Source organism: Sinocyclocheilus grahami, unplaced genomic scaffold (genome assembly GCF_001515645.1).
Source record: "Sinocyclocheilus grahami isolate Dianchi unplaced genomic scaffold, SAMN03320097.WGS_v1.1 scaffold212.1, whole genome shotgun sequence".
Lineage (NCBI taxonomy): Eukaryota > Metazoa > Chordata > Actinopteri > Cypriniformes > Cyprinidae > Sinocyclocheilus > Sinocyclocheilus grahami.
Window position 1 is genome coordinate 1,227,483 of NW_015505391.1, and position 15,684 is coordinate 1,243,166.

The window sequence follows — 15,684 nt, forward strand, 5'->3', positions numbered from 1 at the left end:
TAATAGGCTACTTGTGTTATTTCCCTCAGTCATTTTGAATTTGAATTACCTTGACTTTTGAGATTTTTTTTTTTAAAGCATTTTCCTTGTATTCTTTCTGAACATATAATATGTATAAGATACATTTGTAGAAGATGTAGTTCATGCATCTTTTTTGCAAAGATATTTAACAAGTGATTTGTTTAACATTTACATCATGCTGACAACATGTGTGGTGCACTTGAAATAAATTTCTTTAACTAGAGGGTTAACAAAGTAAAAGTTACTTGAATCATGTTGTAGTTACATTTTCAAGTTGACTAGTTAAAACATTTTAAACATTAAAATTAAAACATTCTGAAAAAAAAAAAATCAAGATTTTATTTTATTTTTTCCATATCTCCCAGCCCTACATTAAAACTGACAGCTCTATAAACAAGACAAATCTTTATTTTACACAATTATTTTTAATCCATTTTCAAATGATTTCAAATTTCTTAAATATAAATTAAAATAAATAAAATTATATCGGCCATCGGCCACCCTGCTTTCCAAGATATCGGCATCGGCTGTCAAAAAACCCATATCGGTCGACCACTAATGCTGATATGATTCATAAATATGCAAGATATGACAGACAGAGAACTCCCAAGAACTGCACTGATTCCCTCATTTACATCAGTCAACAATATCAACAATTAAACAATAAAAAAACCCCGCTGTGGGTAGATAAAAGGCACCTGATTGCAACATTTATTTAAAACAATGAATGGGGGAACTAACAAAAAAAAGAAAAATAAACAAACAAACAGACTACAACAACAACCTATAATTAATAATAATAATAATATTAGGGATGCATGATATATCGGCCACCATAACGGTATCGGCCGATAAATATAAAATATTCTGTTATCGTTATCGAACCGTTTAAAGCCGATAAATAATGCATTATTTCCTGCAGAGACACTTCAGATGCGCACTGTTCGCCATGATGGTTTTTTTAATTGCTTGAAATATTATTGGAATCACTTCGAAAAGGAAAATACAGTGACCTGCAACATGTGCAGGGCAAGTTTATCATATTATAATGAGATCATTAGCTACTGTTAAATAATGTTATGGAATCTTTGTTCGCCCGTGTTTCAGCAAGTTGTTACGGGAAGAGTGCATCCACAACGGATCTACACCTTCATGACTAGCACAGTTAAGTTCGCTTGTACATTTACAGCCTTTTGTGCAATTGTACGTTGTAATATTGCGTTTATTTTATGCATATATATCTGATTTATCTCATATAGAATGCTTTTGTTTGCGCTAATAGAGGGCTTCAGTTTACCGGTGATCATCTTTAGCTCAGCGCACGCAGCTCAAACAGCAGCGGACAACATTAATAACTATGACTGGGACTATCATATATATAACATTATAATGAAAACACTTATTATAATAAAACATTATAAATTATTTCGGTTTGGTTTCCGTGTTTCAGCACGTTGTTACGGGAAGAGCGCATCCACAACAGAAGTTACACATTCTGATTAGCATGTAACTTCGTTTGTGTTCACTTGTGCATTTGCGTCTTTTTGTACATATATAATTTGTAATATGTTTATGTTGTATAAATGTCTGATTAAACTTTATTTACAATGCGTTTCCTTGAGTTAAATAAGCTGGCAGCACTTCAGTTTACTGGTGTTCATTCAGCTCTTCAGCTACAGCGCAGCAGCTCAATCAGCAATGCTGCTATTTGAAACAGTGGTATTAATTTAAAGATACTTCTTTTTCAAAATCATTGATATATCATTAATAATAACCACCACTTTTATTTGTATCTTATTATTTTCATCAACAATATGGTTTAATTAAAATAATTTCATTGTCAGTGCAGAGGTTATTCCATTTAATATTCCGTTATCCATGGCACGTTTTTTGATTTTGAACTCCCCCAAAAATAATTACTCACCCTCATGTCATTCCACACCCCTAAGACCTTTGTTCATCTTCAAACCACAAATCAAGATATTTTTGATAAAATCCGATGGCTCAGAGAGGCCTCCATTGACAGCAACGCCACCCAAACTTTCAAGATCCATAAAGGTACTAAAGACGTCGTTAAAACAGTCGACATGACTACAGTGGTTCTACAATAATTTTATGAAGCAACGAGAATAATTTTTGTGCGCAAAAACAAAACAAAAATAATAACTTTATTCAGCAATCTCTTCTCTTCCCTGTCATTATCCTTACGCGGTTAACGCAGTAACCAGTGAAGGCTTCCGTGTTTTACGTCCAAACGCCGGCTCATTATTGGCCAAAGCTGCACATGTGAGCAGCGCGACGCATGCGTGTGATGCTGATGCAGGAGCCGTCCAATAATGAGCCGGCGTTCTGACGTAGAACCTGGAAGCGCTGGACGTAAACAACGTATGAGAATGAGACAGAAGAGAAGAGGTTGTTGAATAAATTCATTATTTTTGTTTTGTTTTTGCGCACAAAAAGTATTCTCGTTGCTTCATAAAATTATTGTAGAACCACTGTAGTCACGTCGACTGTTTTAACAACGTCTTTAGTACCTTTATGGATCTTGAGAGTTTGGGTGGCGTTGCTGTCATCGGACTTGATCAAAAATATCTTAATTTGTGTTCTAAAGATGAACAAAGGTCTTAGGGGTGTGAAACGACATGAGGGTGAGTAATTAACGGCAGAAGTTTCATTTTTGGGTGAACTAACCCTTTAAGTAATGTTGTCCAGTGACTTATTTTATTTTGCATTATTTTATTTATTTGTAAGGCTGCTTTAAGTTTGATTTATGTTGAAGTGTTTAATGCCTTTTAATGGTTAGACTTTTTTGGTAATCAGGCTCTCAAAAATTATATAAAAATTAGGATTTAGATTTATCGGCCAAAATATCAGTTATTGGCTTTCATAGTTAAAGAATTATCGGTTATCGTATCGGCCAAAATGTTCATATCGGTGCATCCCTAAATAATATTTTATCACAGCTATTATTATTGATGCCCTTATTGAATAAAATAAATCACTATAGGTTGTAGAAATCAATTCGCTGCACAATCAGCTACATTCTCTTACCCTCCTCTAGGTGGTGGTGGAGGCAGAGGCAGATTTCGAGCCCTACTGCCCCCACGTCCTCCTCTTCCTGGTGGGGGTGGAGGTGGTCCACGACGAGGGCTAATATCATCATAATCCCGTCTGGATGGAGGCATGGGGCGACCTCCACGGCCAGGAGGCATGCGATCGAATCCTCCTCGGCCTCGCATTGGGAACCCACCCATAGGCCGTCGCCCTCTTTCTTCATACATCACAGTGAAGCCGCCATAGTCATAGGTCTCATCATAAAAGTTTGGATCGTAGGGCTGGGCTCGACCTTTAATGGGAGCCTTCAGATAATGCAGGACAAATTTAAGTTTTATTTACAAACCAAGAAGAATCGTTGGATGTTTATACAATGTCTAATGAGAAGAAACTGTTAAAAATGTCCTCACATCTCTCCACCAGTATGTTATCGTCTCACCTCTGAAATCAGCTCTAGAATAACCTTGATGCACTCAACCACACGCTCGGGTTTTCCCCCGACTAGCACTACACGGTCAGTGGAGTGGGGGCAACATTCCTGGAAGAGCTTGATTGTTGTCTGGGTATTCTTAAAAATGAATAACCAATTTCTCATAGTCAGGGAAATACGATTAAATTGTTTTTTTTGGTGAAGCTAATTTAAATGTTAAGCTACCTAGTTACTAACTATTATTTTACGATGTGTTATTTTTAGTACTGTGCTCACCTCCCTCAGTTCCTTGATCTTGGCACCTTTGACTCCGATAATGCCTCCAGCCAAACTCTGATGAATCAGCAGCCGCAGCTCACAGTCAAAGTCAGTCCCGCTGTAGTGCTGATACTGCCAAACATACAGAGTAAAGGAACATTTAAGGACACTTGCAAACCAACAGATTTTGTCACGTCCACAATGAAAGCACATACTGATATGGTGCTCAAGGAACATTTCTTATTATCAACATTGAAAACAGTTGTGCTGCTAATTACTTTTAGAAAACTATGATACTTTATGAACTATGAACGGCCAGGCGGCCTAGAGTGAGCGGAGGCCAGAGGGCTAGATTGAGCGATGGCGGGCGGGCTTGAGAACGGCGCGGCCGGCGGATTCGACGAAGGAGCGGCCAGTGGCAGCCCTCTACGAACACCTTGGCAATTGAATCGCCATTGCCTAGTAAATTTTTTTGTTTACTCGCAAAAAATATATACATATACATAGACTGATAAATATATACATACACACACATACATACATACACACACACACATATATATATACATATATATACACACATATATATATACACATATACACACATATATATATATATACACATATATACACACACATATATATATATACACACACACACATATGTGTGTATGTTTGTGAAATGGCACAGTTTTATAAATATCTGAAAGTACACTCTTAACATCAGTCAGTCAAGCATTATAATATGATAATTAATGTTATTTAATGATAGAACTTTTGTAATTAGAATTAAAACTTTATAACCATGTATGAATGCATATTAGTCATTTTAACTGAACTTCGGACTGGTGGTGGTGCTTTTTTGGTCATTCAGTGTTTCTGTAAAAAAAAATAAAAAATTGGGGGAAAACTAACAAAAATACTGATAAGATAATGATACGAATTCTACTAATAAGAACAATATAAAACGCACCAAGGATTAATGAGCTACTGGATTCATGAATATTAATCCGGTTGTGTGCGTTTGCTCGAACTGATTTGCTGAAATCAAAACAGGGACGATAATAGGTGAGCGCCAGCCAATGAGATTGCCGTTTGCGCATTAGTTCCGCCCACTAGCGGAGAAAGCGGTAGTTCTTAAAAGCGGAAGAATTCCAAAGGAACTCCGTTATTTTGACAGCAAAATACAACAAAGAATATCGTTTACATGTAGCGCGTCAATTCTCTCTCTCCCTCTCTTGCTGCGTGTGTGTGAAACAAAGCGACGGCGAGTCGTGCGCCTTCACACTAGAGTTTACGGTACGTTGTGTGTTGCACATCCATTCAGATGAACTGAAAAACAGCACAGATCACTTGACGGAGAGAGAAACTCTGAAGCACTCAGTCAGAGTGTTCGGCGAGTGAAAATATATCGGAGCTAAACTTATACTTAGCCTCCAACTCACACACTGGTGAGTAAAATCTGAGAATTTATTAGCAATTGGCTAATATTAGACATCATTTAGTCGCCAGAGTGAAGATTTAGTTGCATATGCGAGTGATTTACTCGCAATGTAGAGGGTTGTGGTGGGCTTGCGGCAACCACATGTTACGACCCCGGGCTGGATTCTGCTTCGTCCACGGTGAAAGCCGATCCGGCGATCCACAGCGCAAAGTTGATGTATTCCCTCAGCGACCAGCACGGATCAGCTCTAGGCATGACGAAGCGGATATCGTCCTCTTTTGGAAGACCAAACAAAGTAGTTTCACTTTCACAACGAAACACAGCGCCTTCACGACATGGCGGCAGCAACAATACTACAGCGAGAATAAAAGTTACGCCTTCTTTCTTTGCGTGAACATTTGGGCGGCGTTATGCAAATCTTCCCACATTGTGACGTAGACATGTGGGGGCATGTTAGAATGAGCCGTTTTAGGTAGCCGTGGTTGACTCTTAACTTTTATAAAGAATATCTCTTTGGATTTGAGACTTTAGTCTTAGCAACTTTACAGGATCTTCTTTATGCACCAAGAGCTTCTAAAACTTCAAAGAGAAAGGAAAAAATTGAGATCGCATCATATGACCCCTTTAATGTACCTTACCCTTGATTACTAAAAAAAAAAAAAAAAAGTTTTATAAACGCTGTATAGTCGTACGAAAAATTTTAATTGGTATAGACTAAAAATCTCCAAATCATATGTGTTTAAAACAATTTATCAACTTTTAGAATAGACTAGCATACAGATGGCCTCAGAAATAACGGATATGTACTAAATAATATGTATACAAAACACTGATTCTGATTTAACGGTGTCTTTGAGGCCTTCAATGCTGGGTTTTGTTTGCTTACCTCCTCCAGGGTAGGGATGATCTTCAGCAGAATCTCACCAATGGTCTCTATATCTGCACTCACACTCAGGATACTGTAGCAGCACATCAAGCCAAATGAAAGACAAAAGCAAAAACGGATACAAAACTTTAGATGCTGAGCCCAGCTGCATATCACAAAGCAATGAAGAAGGGGGAAATAAGACTTTGAATCAAAAGAAAGTAAATTAAAAAGAGGACTGCTGAACACATGTTTTAAATCTTCCAACACTGGACTGAGTTACGGGCAACTGACATGCACTCAGTTCTCGCACATTCAATTAATACAGGCCTTGAAGAGATGGGCGATAGTGGGAGGGCTGAGACTGAGGCACTGTGCGGCTACACGAGCCAAAAGAATAAGAGAGAGAGCAAGACAGGCCTGCTTACCACGATCCCACCACCAGAACATTTGGGGGAGAAAGAAAAAAAAAAATCGAAAGTCTCTTGCGAATCACTCTATGGTGCCATCAGCGCGTCACATTCTCTCAACAACGAGAGAAACCAAACCAGAAACTAACAGAAAAAGCTAAAGAATGAGGCGAAGGGGAAGGGAAGGATGATAGATTTTTTGCAGATAAAGAGCCTGAACGCATGTGGGCTAAGAGAGAAAGAAAGAAAAAGAAAACAAGGGGAAGGTAATGCAGCACCAGAGAAAAATCAGACAACAGTGATGAGTGACAGAGAGGGCTGCGCCACGGCGCAAGCTCAGAATCATGGACAGTGATGTTGGGAACAGTGAGGGAGGGAGGGCTCAGGGGTTGGGGGGCAACAAGGACAGAGCGAAAAGAGATGGGCTTCTCAACAATTCACCATCAGTATCATCAACAAATGAAAATAATCATCCAAACTAGGACTGGGCAGTATGATGCATAGGACGTGATAACTGGTAGATATTTTGCAGTTTCATGTTATACATATATATTTGCTTGTGTTCATGTGAATAAGACTGTTTGAAGATACTTCAAGGAGTAATGCAAAAATACTAGCAATGCACCAAAAATAATTTTATACCAAAACATACTTTTTTTGAAAATTCAAAATTAAAGTTTTGATTTAAACAACTGAAAATTTCATGTAATTCAATTTGGGTAATTAAACTCTTTATGCAGTTCTCAGTTGATTGATTAAACCAGTCATAGTAAAGTTATTTGTAAATAAAATTTTGCATATTGCTACTTCAGCATTATTTTTGGTTAAGCTCCTGTTGTAGCTTAAGCGCACTGCTTAAATTCAAGCAGTATATTTCAGGTTGCTGAAATGTAGGTGCATCACTACAAAATACAGAGGGACGAATTCAACATTTAGCTGTTTGTAGTTATTGAAGAATGATGCAACTTCTCTCATTAACATTGAATTCATTTTATATGTGGTCACAGGTGTGCATACAAATGCATAATCGTTTTTTATAATATTAGTTTTATTTGGAGTCTTTTCGTCTTTTGCTTTCACACTTAATCATGTTATGAATAATTTGATATTTTGGTTTCATAATAAGTGAAATATAAAAAGCAACTTTAATTTGTAACTCATTTAAGAATAAGAAGTACTACTGCATGGTTATATAATTTTTATTTTGCGCCAAAGTAAGATTTTGGTCATACCACCCACCCCTAATCCACACACTTCATTCAGCAGAGACTAATATGAGTGAGGTCTCTCCCCATCTGAGAAGTGATTGATTATATAGAATTCTGTGCGACAAAGAAAGTTTGCAAATTATATTCAAAGACCATTAGAGAACTTTGCTTAAAGGTTCATAATAAGCATGGAGCATGGTCTTAATACTCACATCTGTGCGTAAGGCTTTAATGTTCTTGCCTCCCTTTCCAATCACAGCCCCTGCATTCTGAAAGCATAAAACGACATTGTTAAAAATGCCACCAATATCGAAGAAATGGAGAAGCAAAGTGCACGTGTATTGCTTTACTCACTTTGCTTTGGAGAAGCACCCTGAGCTCTACCATTTCATCTGTGTTGCGGGAGCGTTTGAATGCCTGTTCCTCATCCATGTCCTCAGCAGGGCGCTTGCCTGAGGGAACACAAATCTGGCACGTGAGCCTCGACAACAATTAAGACATTCCTGTTTATCAAACTGCTTGTTCTGAGAAAATGCCATTGCGGAATTCAAAACATAACCAGGCACTAGTGAATGAAGATCTCACGAAATTTAAGGACTTAAAAGAAAGCCATTTAACATATAACTGTCTATCGAACATAAAATGTTATGTTAAAATCCCAATTATAAATAACTGTATAATACAATATGTGGGTAAGACAAATAAGAACTCAGATCATTGAGCATACGAGCGCTATTAGGAGGAAAGATTTAAAATAGCCTGTGGCTCGCCATTTTGTTGAGAGGTCTCATTCAGTCTTAGACTTAAATTGTATAGCTACTGAAAAGTTGACTCGTAGAGGAGAGAATTTAGAACGTAGACTTTTGCAAAAGGAATGTAGGTGGATTTTTTATCTTAAAAGTCTACATCCTCTGGGTATGAATGAAGATTTGTCTTTGAATTGTTTTTTAAAATAATTTAATGATATATATGGGGGACTCGAAGAGTACTTTGGTATGATGTTTATTAGAGCCCGACCGATATATCGTTTTGCCGATATTATCGGCCGATATGAGCCTGTCGCCGATATATCGTATTGGCGAATATGCCATTGATATGAAAATTTTTTTTACAGAACATATAAAGCAGATAAAATGCTTGAAATGGTCCGGCGCCGAACGATCAAGCGATCCGGGGAGCTACCGACGCGCGGAGAGTGGCGTTTGAGAGGGCTCCTCGAGCTGAAGGGATCCCCCGAATTTGGTGGAGATCCGGCGGTGCGTTCGCGAGATAGTGACACCAGTCAACACTTTCACTTCAGTAAGGACGTCTCTTGTTCAGGCAGCAGCATTCAAGTGTGGTCTTATTCGACCCGATTTATATTTAGGGATGCACCGAATGTTCGGCAACCAAACCGAATAAGCGAAAAGACCGAATAAATTGTACCGAACAATGATATGACGTGATCAAATAGTAACCAGCGCAGAGTGAGAGGCGTGCACTCTTTATTATGCAGCACACACGTCAGCAGTGTGGAAGCATTTAAACTGTCGGAGAAAGATGCAAAAATCATTACAAGCAGCGACAGCGAGAGACTGTTTAGGACTGCATCGCATGTCTTCAATGAGAAGAGGAAGGGGTGATTGTTGCTGGTTACTGTATGATGATTGAAATCGCGAAATGGCCTTACACAATTAGTAAATAAACTGCAGAACGTTATGTTTTCTAATACACGCGTGCATTGCATGTATTCTGACAGTGCTGCACGAAGACCTGCTTGTTAACCAGGGTTCAAAGTCCAAAGCGCGAGGAAAATCTGCGCTGATACAGTCGTCCGTTGCTTAGTCACATTTTTATGAATTTTTACAAGGCATGTGACAATGCGATACATACGACGTATTCGTAATGATTCATTTATAAATCTGTCATAAACAAAAATAAGCATTGAGGTCTTCCTGCACGTTTCCACCTAAATAAAAGTTGAGAAAAAGCAAGAACTCTTATCAACATTCATAAATGTTAGTATTGTAATTTTACTGTTGTTCTGTAAAATAAAATGAAAAGACATAATAATGATAATAATCATTACAACAGCTCTGTTTTAATACATTTATTATAACATTCACACGTTTAAATTAGGATCTGTAATATTTTCTAATGTTTAAAAGAAGTCTCTTCTCAGCAAGGCTGCTTTTAATTGTGTGCTTTGTTGGTATAGTGTCTGCTAGAATGTTAAAAATGTTCAGTGTTAAATATTTTTAAATTGTTGTTTTGTAATTTTTTTTTTTTTTTGAAAAGCAAGGCAAAACCGTAGAAAGCACATTTTGGCTTTTTAATTTATGCAATGGTGAAAAAACATTTGGCAAAATACATGGGGAAAAAAACTTGAAAAACCGTGTTTGGTGAAAAACACAGTGTTTAATTTTGTTCGGTTTCGGGCCAAGAAATTTCATTTCAGCGCATCCCTATTTATATTGTATTTATTTACAGAGGTATATTGTCACACTTCTCTAGTAAGTTTCATCTGATTTGCAAATAAATTCTTTAAAAATCCTACAATGTAATTTTCTGGATTTTTTTTTCTCATTTTGTCTCTCATAGTTGAGGTATACCTATGATACAAATAGGCCTCTCTCATCTTTTTAAGTGGGAGAACTTGCACAATTGGTGGCTGACTAAATACTTTTTTTCCCCACTGTATATGTGTTTGATCACCACATTTGAGTGATCATTGCAAAAAATGAGTTGTCCAAACTTTTGACTGGTATTGTACTATAATATACACAAAGAATATCAGCCGATATATCGATATCGGCCTTTTTTTACTCCCTAATAGCGGTATCGGCCCCAAAAAACCCATATCAGTCGGGTTTTAATGTTTATTGATTGTATACATCATAACTGATGTTAAGAATTATTGTTGGAGTCATGAGATTATTATTTGGTGTATATGTATATTTTGTTTATATAGTTGTATATGAATTTGGGATGACTTATGAATGTATTTACTGTATTTTGTTATAGATTTGAGATATATAATACATGTTAATACATATTTTAATGAGCGCAGGTGTTGCTTGGTAGCACATGGCACTGAGGAAGGGTTAATACCCAAAAACGTTCTGCACTTGCACTTTTAATAATAATAATAATAATGCATTTTTATTTATGTGCTTTTTTCATGCAAACTGTAGCATCATGCTACACAAGACAATAAATAAGATGTATAGTCCGCTTTTACTCAAAACTCACTTTAAATCACAATCGAGTGTTTGTAATAATGACAGAGAAAGCTCTACGACCCATAGTTTTTAATTTATATGCTGAAGGATACACAACCCAGCTGAGCGCAAAGGGCGAGCGGGAGTACAAGGAGCAACTAAACTGGATATATAGGAAGGGGCAGTCCGATGAATAGCTTTACAAGTTAAGATCAGGATTTTAAAATCAATACAGCACTGATTTATTGTGTTGGTTACATTTTGTTCCTTTGTGCAGTGGTCTTTGAGTTTGTATAAACATCAACAAGCTGAAAAATAAGTTTGTTTTTTTAGATAATGTAATCTTGTTAAAATTGATTTCATAAAATTGGTATTGAAAAAAGTATCGTTCAGGAACCAGTATCGAAGTCAAGGTATCGGCATTGAAAAATTGAACGATACCCAGCCCTAAAAATCTGAGATCGTTTTTTTGAGATCTGCCTTTTTAGAGATTGCCGATCAAAGCGATTATCGGCCGATAGTGATCGGTAACCGATCAATCGGAGCACCCCTACTTTAGACCAATTCACACAGCACCGACAGGTGCAGACCAACATCGACAGCCGATCGAGTACAGTTCATCACTTCTCAGACGTTCTAAGATGCAATAAATGCCAATTCAACATGTTCAATAGGAGAAAACCAGCACCAATCAATGCTAACAGACACCAACAGAGGTAACACACTGATGAGACAAAACCTGAGTAACGTGTCTGTTGCCGTTTGGTCTTTAGATATAACTCTTCAACAAAGACATTTTTTAAAAAACCATGGAAAAATTAACTTCCGGACAGACACGGCTGAACCCTATTCGGAGACTATACGTTACCGTTCGTGTCAGTGTTACCGAAAGTGCTCTCTTCTTCCTGCTGCTCAATTTCTGTCTCCATTGTCTTCAGCCAGCAGTGAAACTGGAATAGGCTGTCCTCGACGGGTAACTCTAAGAGACATAGTGTTTTGAGCATTAAAACAATGCAGAAACTACACCATCTTTAAAGGGTTAGTTCATCCAAAAATGAAAATTAGGCTGCATTTTACTCACCCCCGATGCATCCATGAAAGACTTTCTTCTTTCAGACGAATCCAGTCGGAGTTATATTAAAAATTGTCTTTGATTTTTCAAGCTCTATCGTTGCACACAGTGTTGCATTGCTTCTGTCCAAAAGACGTGAAATAAAAAGCACCTTTCCATAAAAAAAAAAAAAATTGACTCAGGGCTCCGGGGGAGCCTTGTTTATAAAAAAGGCCCCCTGTAGCGAATCGATGCGTTTTTAAAGAAAAATATCCATATTCAAAACGTAATAATCACTTTAATCTAGCTTGCGCCAGCAGTTGTACACAGAAGCAGCTCCGGGAGCATGATGTATGAGTTCAGCGTTGCACATGCGCCGGTGAGTCTCGTGAAAACCAACATTTGTTTACAGGAGCAAAAGAAGCAAAGTTTCCTTACTTTAGCAAAGGAAAACAAGTCTCCTCTTGGCTTATATCGAAATCCTCCGACATCCTTCTTTATAAATCCTCATTTTGTACTTCTAATTAGTAACCGTTGTTTTGTTTCGATCTCTCCGCGTGCGTCACTTCTGAGCGGGGCGTGCGCAAAGCTGACCTCATACGTAATTCCCCCGGAACTGCTTCCGTTTTACAACAGTAAGCGCAAGCTAGATTCAAGTGATTATGTTTTGAATATGGATATTTTTCTTACAAAAACACATCGATTCTCTACAGGAGGCCTTTGTTCACCCCCTGGAGCCGTGTGAGACACTTTTTTTTTAAGGAAGGGTGCTTTTTATTTCACGTCTTTTGGACAGAAGCAATGCAACACCCACTGAGTGCAACGATAGAGCTTGAAAGATCAAAGACAATTTTTAATATAACTCCGACTGGATTCGTCTGAAAGAAGAAAGTCATATACACCTAGGGTGCATCGGGGGCGAGTAAAACGCAGCCTAATTTTCATTTTTAGGTGAACTAACCCTTTAAGGTCACCATGAAATCAAAATTATACTTAGTGAATACACTTTCCTGGTCTTAATGTAGAAAATGTATCATCAATGCATGTTATTCAAAAGAAATCAATTCATGAATGTTCATCAAAATGTAATAGCTTGCTACATATCAGACTTTCAGCTGATGTCAACAAGGCCTCATTTCTCAACACTTTCAGACACCTGTCAGTGATTCTCAACTGGTTTTGATTCAGGTGGTGACCCAATACAGTATCAGAATCATACAAAACCTAAACATATGGTGCTTATAATGTGTGTGTTATTTGCTATTTATCCTTTCATGGGACTATGCCTAGCTTAGTTTTCATATCAGACACAGTTAACAAATGACATTTTACACATAGCCTAATTGTATTTTTACCTGGCAAACCAACTCGTACATGCGTATGCTCTAGATTTTTATTTATTTATTTATTTATATCTTTGTAAAAGATTGTTGATGGATCATCCAATGGGAATTCCATTAGGCTACATTTTAAATGATCATCATGTCTTCAACACTACCGACATGAGTAGGGTTGGGAACCGATAACCGGTTCTCATTCAGAACCAGTTCTGTTTTTTGAAAAGAACCGGAACCGTGAGCAATTTCTATGTTTCGGTTCCGAAAATGGTTCTGGGGCGACACGTGACCAAGCGCTGTACCGGCGTTTCCCATAAAGAATGTCACAAACCAAATAACAGAAACGCCGCCCTGCCTCTAATTACTGAGCACATTGTTTCCCATGACGCGCACTCCACAGACGCACCGTGTCTTTAACTGCCAAACACATCGTTTTCCAAGACTGTACGCGCACTCGCATCTTTGATAAATGTGCACATTGTTTTGCCTGACTGTACATGTACTGGCAGCACGCAGCTCCTGCCGCCACTAAATTACATTATATTTGTCCCATATTGTCTATAGGGCCTTTCGCACCGCGGGAACCTTTTCATAGTACCAGAACTAATTGTGGAACTACCCACTTTTTGGCGTTTTCGCACCGCCGGAACTGGATTTAGTACCGGACTGCCTTTTTCGAGAACCAAATTAGCTCCTATTCCGGAGCAGGGTCTAACCAGCACAACTGGTACTAATCGTGAAGTGAGTAGACATTGATTGGCCAAGCCATGGTTTAAAACGCTATGTAAACATAGGGTCAACTTATTTCGCAAGTATGGAGAACAGCGATAGATGGACGGACGCTGAAGTGCAGGCACTTGTAGCAAATGTAGCACTGCCAGTTGTTGTTGGAGATTCTTAGTCCTCCTTTCCGTTCTTTCAATCGCTTTACGTATACGTCGACGATCTATGTCCATTATTGTGAAACCCGCGAGACACAACAAAAACAGCTCCGATCACAGCATCCTCCATCCTCCATCCTCCTGTTGTTAATGTTGCTCTTTTTTGTTTCTGTTGTTGAACGCCGCGCACAAATGTCGTCGCTGTCGACCGGCTTACGTCACTTCTTAGTACACACTCTCGGTGCGAATGCAACCCTTTAAATGGTACTGGGAAATAGTTTGCGCAAAATCATCCCAGTACTTTAGTACTGTATATTTAGTTCTGGAACTAAATCGGTGCGAAAGGCCCTATTAATATACCTACTGACTTCAACTTGGACCACTAAATAAATAGACTGCTATTGTTATGCAAGTATGAGGCTTAGATTATTTTAGTGTACAGGTCATTTCAAGAGCGATAAAACAAATTGATAGAAAATATTTTCATGCATTTTAAATGTTTAAAAATGTGGAAACCACTCATTGCATCACACCATCTCCTGACTGTATTATTATTTGTAAAATAGGGGCTTTATGCACTGTGTGTATACATGGTTATAAGTATAATATTTCATTAATTTAGGGAAATGAACAAGTGTCTTAGCCCCCAAGGGACTATTTGGCCAACCAGCTTATTCCTGCTTGAAAAGCAAAATGTTATTGATAGTGTAAAAAACAAACTTTGAAGCACATGCATTACTCAACATTACTTACTACCTTCCAGCAACACCACATTCAATTAAGGTAAAATAGTAAAAAAATATTAATAGTTCATTTAAATGGAACCGGAATCGTTAGGCAAAACTGGAACCGAAAACATTTCTAACAATACCCAAACCTAGACATGAGCTCAGTGAAATGTTCCATTGGTTGTTAATAATCTGCCTGGTAATAGGTTAAAGGCTATAAAAAGATAAAACAGGTTTGCTTGCCTGACATTTGTAGGAGATTCATGTAGGAAAATACATGTGTGGGTCGGTCGGGTATGGAATTATAGTGTTGCTGTCGGATAACTAGAGCTGTAGTCAAGTCCAGCTTTGTCGAGTCCAAGACAAGTCCAAGACCAGGACTAGTCGAGACCAAGTCGAGACCGAGTCCAAAGAGGTTCGAGTCCAAGTCAAGTCCAAAAGTTTCGAGTCCAAGTCAAGACCGAGTCCAAATGAGAGAAAAAAAAAGGATCCTCTTCAAGACCACATACTTAACTATTGATAATGTATGTGATGCGAGAGACAGCATATCTCTTATTCTAAGAAAATCATTTTACATTATTATTCGTAATGATCAAAAAGCATGTGCAAAGTAACAACTCTGTAGGACAGGGGTCTCCTAACTAGATCCTGGGGGGCCATTGCCCTGCAGAGTTTAGCTCCAACTGGCCTTAACACACCTATCCTATTATAGCAGACATATCCACTGATTTGCATTGATTTTGCCTTTCTAATAGTCCTGCATGATATGAGGAAATTCTGCTAAGTGTGATAACAGT

The 15,684-nt window shown here is 38.0% G+C and overlaps 1 protein-coding gene across 1 annotated transcript in view; it reads right to left on the bottom strand.

Moving 5' to 3' along the window:
* LOC107596016 (heterogeneous nuclear ribonucleoprotein K-like) overlaps positions 1–15,684 on the bottom strand; it is a 39,427-nt gene that overhangs the window by 15,854 nt on the left and 7,889 nt on the right. The window contains exons 2-9 of the mRNA XM_016286617.1: positions 11,759–11,869; positions 8,045–8,142; positions 7,903–7,959; positions 6,403–6,452; positions 6,094–6,166; positions 3,782–3,895; positions 3,515–3,643; positions 3,073–3,380 (exon numbers count right to left, since the gene is read on the bottom strand). Of these exons, the coding sequence (XP_016142103.1) occupies positions 3,073–3,380; positions 3,515–3,643; positions 3,782–3,895; positions 6,094–6,166; positions 6,403–6,452; positions 7,903–7,959; positions 8,045–8,142; positions 11,759–11,819 (890 nt within the window). The 5' untranslated portion in view covers positions 11,820–11,869. The remainder of the gene's footprint in view (positions 1–3,072; positions 3,381–3,514; positions 3,644–3,781; positions 3,896–6,093; positions 6,167–6,402; positions 6,453–7,902; positions 7,960–8,044; positions 8,143–11,758; positions 11,870–15,684) is intronic.